Source organism: Styela clava, chromosome 11 (assembly GCF_964204865.1).
Source record: "Styela clava chromosome 11, kaStyClav1.hap1.2, whole genome shotgun sequence".
Taxonomy (NCBI): domain Eukaryota; kingdom Metazoa; phylum Chordata; class Ascidiacea; order Stolidobranchia; family Styelidae; genus Styela; species Styela clava.
Window position 1 is genome coordinate 15,012,228 of NC_135260.1, and position 8,275 is coordinate 15,020,502.

At 32.0% G+C, this 8,275-nt stretch overlaps 1 protein-coding gene across 1 annotated transcript; it reads left to right on the plus strand.

Moving 5' to 3' along the window:
• Positions 1-212: 212 nt before the first annotated feature.
• Positions 213-7,995, plus strand: LOC120347304 (caspase-6-like). The gene is made up of 6 exons (XM_039417217.2): positions 213-559; positions 1,162-1,277; positions 2,325-2,513; positions 3,721-3,889; positions 4,484-4,570; positions 4,990-7,995. Exons 1-6 carry the CDS (start codon positions 319-321, stop codon positions 5,160-5,162), a joined length of 975 nt encoding a protein of 324 aa, XP_039273151.2. The 5' UTR covers positions 213-318; the 3' UTR covers positions 5,163-7,995.
• Positions 7,996-8,275: the final 280 nt, after the last annotated feature.

Sequence of the window (8,275 nt, forward strand, 5' to 3'; positions counted from 1 at the left end):
TTTGACAATGAGTGATTAATTTTTTGAATGCTCCAAAATCTAAAGCTCTTTTTCGAGAAATGCAGTAGCACAACAAAAGTCTGTGCATCAATGACATTAGGCATTTAAGTTTATAATTGACTTGATTTTGGTAACTGTTTGCGCGAAAACGTTTCCCGCAACTTGGATTTGGTATTTATTATTTACTCTTGTGGCGCGAAACTTAGTAGGTGTTGTTGCAAGAACTCCTGAACTCCGCGACTTATTACTTGTTATACAGTTACCGGTATAGCGTTAATTATTTTCTTCGGTGTGAATTCTTAATTTGTCAGTTACGGTATGGACAAAGCGCAGCATAATGATATTGATCCACAAACGAAAGATGAAGAATCCTGCGATACACAAACAGACGCGTTACCTTCACTTACAACTATACTGGGAAAGAAAAAGGTGAATGGTGGAAAGTCAAAACACCATAATTTCGCTGACAAACTTCTGAAGTACAAGATGGACTACCCAAACACTAGCGAGAGAGGACATGTTGTAATAATAAACAATGAAAACTTTCACTGGACAACAGGTAGAATAACTGAATAAGTTAAGCTTTGACATTTCGTTACTTGCTTTACTTTAGCTGTTTAGCGCATTCGATATACAGATATAACGTTATATAAAGCGATTTCTCTACTCCAGTATTCCAAGACTTAGCCTATTTTTGCAATCACTGAGCCAACAATCTACTCTACTTTTAATTTTGATCTGAATATAGATCTATCCCATTCAGTACATTACAGCACAGTTCTCAAGATTCTGAGAATACCCCCACATTCAGACATCAATTATAACAGTAAGTGCAAACCCTTCCTTCATGAGACATTCACTCGAAACGAACTGGCACTAATAGCTGAACAGGGTCTCTGTGTTTATCACATTAGTATTTGCATTTCTGCATTTCCACTGTCCTATTACAGTACTAACTGACTAAAGGCATAGACTATCTATATTAGCACAATTCTCACAGCTTAAAACCAAATTAAAGAGTATTACCGTATCTGTAATTTCACGATATATTTCAAGATTCTACTTTGCCTAAAGTTTGATATTTATACAAATCAAAATGAAGCCAAACATAACTCTGGAATATAATATACAAAACCCATATGTTTGGTTTATTCTCTTCAGGTATGAATTCAAGAAAAGGAACTGACGCAGATGCCAACAATCTCTCCAGGTTGTTTAACAAACTTGATTTTAAGGTTGGAGTTTATAGAGACCAGACAACAACAGACATGATGGAGGTTAGAAAAGACTAAATAATTGTCACATTTACGCTTTGGTTTATAGTCAGCTTGTATAGTTGAAGAAAATTGAATTGCACTATAAAATATTATTTTTCACTACATGAACTATAGAAATATGGAAAATATTTCTTTGAAGCAGTTTGTTTACTATCCTTATTGCATGTAGGTATGGATCTCTCCTTCCCAAAAAGTGTGTGTGTACCAGGTTAGGGTTAGGCCATAATTTTATTCCGATTTTCCCTATTTTAGTTCTATTACGAGTTCGGGGATTGCCTGTGTTAGCCAAGTGAATATACCCCTGCCCATAGGCTTCAGTCCCTTTACACAACTTGATGTAAAATAGGGGAACAAAATTATTTACCTCCATATTGGTACACACACTTCTGGAGCGCCCAAAAAGTTTATCACAGAAAATACTGACCTATCAGTATTCATATCAACACATCCTACTTCCTCATAACCACAACAGCTTCTGTACGACAGTCACAAAGTGCGCAATAATTTTATTGTTACCTTCTATTAACTCTTCTAGTTGTGAAAACAATCAAAACTGAAGTATCTTTTTGAATGCTACATTGGTACCTATTTAAAAATTTTCTTAAATATATTAAAATATTGTATTGTTCAAGGTGACTTAAATATAAAATAAAAGTATTAAATGCTAGTATATCTCCAAGTGTTCAAAACAATGTAAGATTGCATATGTTCAGAGTATATATTAAAATGCTAAAACTTTAATTAAAAATCAATTTAATTTAAATCATTAATTTAATTTTAAAAGTTCATGTAGATTGAATCCTAGTTGTATATAATTACTTTCTATTTGCTTTTTCCGCTTTTTGTGTAACTGGTAGTGGATCTGAACACATCGTCAGTAAGAATACCATAGGTAGAAACAAAATGGCATCAGGCAGGACAGATTGAATTACCCAACAGGCCAGATTTGGCCCGCAGGTTGTAGTTTGGCCATGTCAGGCTCAAAACCTCGATGTAATAATATAGTAATAACAAGAATAAGAAGTTACACATTTTATTTATTCACAGATTGTGAAACAAATGGCTGACAAAGACCACAAAGATTACGATTGTTTTATTATGGTGTTGCTTAGTCATGGAGATGATGGTAAGATTTATGGAACTGATGGATTAGTAGAAATCAAGAAAATTGTTGACAGCTTTCGTGGTGAAAGTTGTCCTAGTTTAGCAGGGAAACCAAAGATTTTCCTTTTCCAGGTAATTTGCTTTGAAGAGGTTATTCAATTGACAAATTTAATTTAAAATTTCTTAATTTCTTTTAGTATTTCTATTTCATATTTGTTAAAAAAGTGATCTCCCATCTCAGTCACTATTGCTATGATTTTATGTACCGGTAGTTTAATCTTAGCGTAATGAATTACTTTTTTTTAGCAAAATGGCACATTAGCGAGTAACCTGGCCATCCCAAAACAATACCAGTATTTATGAATGTAGATTCAAATGTGATTTTAATCTAAACAAAAGCAATATATTTAACATGTATTGAAATATAAACATGTCAATATAAAAATAAATGCTACGTCTTATCTAACTGGGTCAGTCTCCCAAAGAAATAGAGGAAAAAATCAGAATAAATGTGAGTCGCTCAGCAAGTGGTGCATGATCTGGCGGAGATATAATTTGAAATAGAACAAAAAATCAATCGACACCAGACAGGCCCACCCGCTGAATAAGTCGCATTAAGGCCATTCATTCTTGTAATGTCGAGGACTCCAGAAGTCAAACATTTGCAACCTTATGTCAATATGTATGTCAAAGGGAATATGAAAATTATTACCTGTGCTGTAATAATAGTGCAGCTTGCATTACTCAATACAGTATGCGGAAGTATGCTGCAATATCATAATTACTTCCCACTCACGTTTTATATCACTTGCCCGCAATTTATTTATTTCTATATTGCTTCCTTTTCATGGTTCTTTAGAATCACAATGCTGAATTCTCTCTAGTAAATTGCATTTGCAGTTTAAAATCATCTATATCTAAATCATTTTTTCTCTCTCTAAACTCAGATGTTAGTTTGGTCTTGATTAACATCTTTGTAAACAATTATCACTAATTAATTTTGAAGGCGCATTTAGTTTATTATATTTATATCATGGTTTTATTTGATTACCTGTCACAGTTTGTAACATATCTTGCATATCTAAATTTCTGAATGTAAACAAAAAATAACTTTTGTATGAATAATAAAATATGGCCAACAGCACTTATCAGAAATACAGTTTTAACTCATTCTCAAAGTAGCATATTCGAGTATTTGTAGGTTCTGAATATGCTTTGTCACACAAAAAATAATATAGCTACTAATACCAGTTTGCATTAAATTCATTGAAACTTTGTCTGTATTTTTTGAACCTTCTTTTATTTCTCTTCAATAATGGACATATAATTCTTACCTCAGGCATGCAGAGGAACCAAGCATGAAGTACCAATAAAGCCATCAGGAGATACAGTTGATAGTGCCGATGTTGTTGACAGCAAAAAGCAAAATGAAACAGTAGTTGATGCTGCTGTCAAAGCAACCATTCCAAGTGGATCAGATTTTCTTTTTTGCTATTCAGTTGCTGAAGGTTGGTAATATATCATATCTTAGGGAAATGGAGTTTGTGTGCAATGGCCTTGTGGTTAAAACTGTGGATTTAACTATTGACCAAATGGATTAAATAAGGAATCGCAGGTTGAAAATCTGTTTCTATTCCCATTCCCACCAGGGTATACTAAAAAATTAAGTAGGCAATTCCAAAGTGGAAAGATTTCGATTCTCCCAAATACAGTATGTGAAAACATTGTATATGAGGTTGAAACATTGTATATTAGGTTCAAAATTAAATATGAAAGTTTAGATTCAATTATTTGAAATATTTGTTCACATATGACAGTTTCTGAATTCAATTCAGAGTGCCATTTTTGTATCCATGTTATGTGGAATATTTTCACTGCATTTTCTTTTGTGTGTATCTATTCTATGATGTTATTCTCCCGAATCGCTATAAAAATTTACTATTTTATGAAGTTTTATATTATACAATACAACAGTTTATCAAAATTGTTTTGCTTTATTTTGGTTCACATTCAAATTAGGTAATCTAAATTCGTTTATGATAACTCAGTCATTACTCATTGCTGTGACACTGTGATTTTACTTTCGAATATTTTATATTCAGGCTTCTATTCTCACAGAGATACTTTGTATGGATCATGGTACGTTCAAGCATTTGTGGAAGTTTTCGAAGAAGAATTGATTAACAAAGGTATGTAGGAAAAATGTTGTGCATTTTCGGAAAAATTTATTTTCACTTGGAAAAGTTTTATTTTTAATATTTTGTATGTTTTTATGTGTTTGAATGACACTGCAACTATTTTGTTCAAGGATATTCCAAACGATTCAAATTCATCGAAATATGTCGATATGGAAAATTCATCATGCCAGGGAAAACTTAGATTATTAAAATTTATTATTTTGATCATAAACTTCATGCATGACCATAGAAAAAGACTTCATTCGACTCTGGCACGGTAATGATGTAAATTGAATAAAACAATTTTTTTTCTTGGCCCATTTTAAATATATATGATACTGATATTCCATATTTGAAAATATATTAAAAATATATATTGATTTCAACAATTTTTGATTTTGCTATGTACTTATTGTCCTAAACACTTTTAGGCAAAGACAATGCAGAAAAGATGGATGTACTAGACTTATTAACTCTAGTCAATTACAAGGTGTCACTGAGAAGCGTGGAAAGGACAAGGAATCCTGATGCTATTGGAAAGAAGCAAATGCCTTGCTTTCTTTCAATGCTAACAAAAAAGTTATTTCTGACACCAAAGAAATGAAATTTGTTGGCGTATTTTGCTTAAATAGGAGTTGCTAATCTATTATGCGAGAGATGTATCTTGTGTGCAATCTTTGGCCACTGATAAAACATGTCTGTATGCATGATTTTACCTTGGCTCACGCTTGTTCAGAAGATTGGCGTGATTCATGCTTACCCAAGTAGATGCAATATGTATTTTATTAACGTACTGATTAATTTGCACAACTTATTTTTGTATTATCCATAATTAAATTGGATTTAGATCTATAGAGATAAGTATTGTATCAAAGCTGACAAATTAAAGTAAATACCATTTTCCTCACCATATGAGCTGCTCATAGTCTCGCGTTCGCTAAATATTGACACACATACCTAAGTCTGAATGGATCTTTTCCCGAGCATCGATTTCCTTGTTTACTTCGTGACATTGGCCTATCAAGCAAGATGCAAAAAGTGACGTAACAATGCTCCCTTTTCGCATCCGCTCAGACACTTTTCTCACTGGGACAGATTTTTAGGCGTGGTCGTAAACATTACTTCATTTTCGCGTTTTTGAACTCTATTCGTTAGTTTTCTGTTGTGTTTCGGAAACTTAAATATAAATCAGATAATTCAATGATCACCCTGTCTTCCTAAGAGTTTTTTTCAAAATTCTTGAATCTTTTTAGTACCATCATACACAAACAGAAATGAGAGTTTTAAATAATTTTTTTCCTTTTCGTAAAACTAATTAAAAAATTTACAGGTTCTGTTTTTTGGCCACTCTGTAATATGTGTTAATTTATGGTTGTTCCTGACAATATACTTTATAGCTGCCATGCCATTGGTCATTGAAAAACTTCTAATTTCTAGATTTTTCGATAATTCAACTTTAGAGAAGGTGTGCTGGTACCACGCAAGACAGAATTGTGAGGCACACCATCATCAAAAATTCAGTTCGTACAGGAATGTAAATTGAAAAATCTAATTCTTCCGATTACTAACTATATTCAACACTCTTGTTTAAACATCCTATCTACTGTGGTTTGTTTTCTCAATACAGTATTAATGCTACAAATATATTTATTCAGATAGCATGGCCAAATGACAAATTTCACTTTAAGTTAGAAAATCTTAATTTATATAAAACATTTTAAATTAAATATTATGATTTTTAAATTTTATTTGAACTGAATTCTATTCAACCCGTACAAACTGTAAGCTTGAACTCTGAATGACTTGACTTTCTCATTGTGGTCCAAAGTGTTAATGAGTAGCTAATTATGTATTTATATACTCGAACTTCAAGTGTGTTGAAACTGACTATGATAAATTGCAAATTGAACCTTGATCTGTATTTCAGCATCTCAATATTTCTTGTCTTGCAGCATTTCACTTGTGTTAACCTTATCATATTTTAGTGATGCACAGATTCTGTATTGAGCAAAATATTATTTATTAGCATAATTTTATTGTATTTTAGTCAAGAATGAAATGAAATTAAATGAAATTACTGTTTTTAATACCTAATATTTGTCTTTTAATGTGTTTTTTTGATCGCTTCAAATGTGGTGTTTTATACCTTTGCTTGCATAGAGGCTGGTATAATATATGTCACACAATGAATAAACCTGAAGCAATACTCGGAAACACAGCTTGAATCAAATAAAATTGCTTTCATTGTCTGTCGGCATCAACATTGCTCGATTTATTTATTACCTATAACTACCTTATTTTTATTTATGAAGTAATATGAACTGTCCATATTTTGCTGTAGTAGCCATCAAGCTAATAAATTGAATTTGAGCAGGTAGTTTAGGTACTTGAAATCTATAAAATTATAACATTACCTCAATTTGATCAAATGATATGCATGTTTTCAATGCAACTTAAGAACTTTGTGTGTGAGCATAAGTATTATCATAGCCAGATAATGAGAACCTTTTGGAAAGTTTTCCTAAATTTACAGACACTGTCCCTTATTTTGAATTTTAAAACATCATAGCATTATGGGCTTTGGCTATGCTTTATTGCAATTAGCTATTATTTGTTGACAATTTTCCTATTGATTATCATGATATAAGCCAAATCTTATATTCTTTAGTAGCATTATTCAGTAAAATGATAATCAAAAATGTAATTATGATTCTCTAACTTGTGTAGCATTGAGTGTTGTATGCTTTCGTAGTGTAATCGTACTTTTTTTTTCATTTTACTCCGAATCATTTTTTATGATCGAATTTTATTGTAGTGTTAAGGTGATAATAATTTAAAATTAATTGTGCAATCTTAATTGTTTAATTATCCAAGTGCCTCTAATTCTCATCTCAAAGCAACTAATCAGCACTGCTGCTTAAGCAAATAATTAGCTTATGATATTGGCTTAAATTAGTAATATATTGACTGTAATCAGGTTTAGACTGAGATCATTCATTCTTTTCGTATTCCACTTCGAAATGAGCTCTTTAAATCATTTACATGAGTTCACAGAACTACTTTTTATGTTTTTGGCCATAATTTACTGTTCCCTCCAAGTTATACAATATGTTTCACTATGATCAAAATGGTGTGCTCAAAACAACCAATGAACTAGCTCTAAGCAAATATTTCAAAATGTAACACCAAAGTATACAGCCCTCACAGTTAGATACATACGGTATATGAAATTTTAATACTGCAACATGGAATCCTACGATGTATGATTGTCACCTGGTTTTAATGTTGACCTGTTCTGCTCAAATCCTCAGCATGGGAACCTGAATTTATGTGATTATTTATGATATATTTCTAATTTGAACTGATGTCTGCTTGTTGAATTCCACTGTGCACGTTTCAAAAATTATTTTTTGGGAAATAAAGCTGTTGGTGTCCTGGTGGGTTGTTTTCTTTTAGAGCACTTTGGAAATAATATTTTTTTGTTGAAATTACCTTATATAATTCATGTTTAAATGAAAATGTTGCTATAGAATCGCGTCCATATGTATATATGTGGAGCGTTTTGCTGGTTTGCTGCCACTGTTATTCATCTACCAACGGCGGTGCATTGTTTCATCACTGGGAAACGGGTCGCTGGTATTATCATACGGAAATTTCGCTTGTTTTATGTAATTAATGGTGGGTGACTCACTAAACTCGTGCAACAGTGTTTGTCAA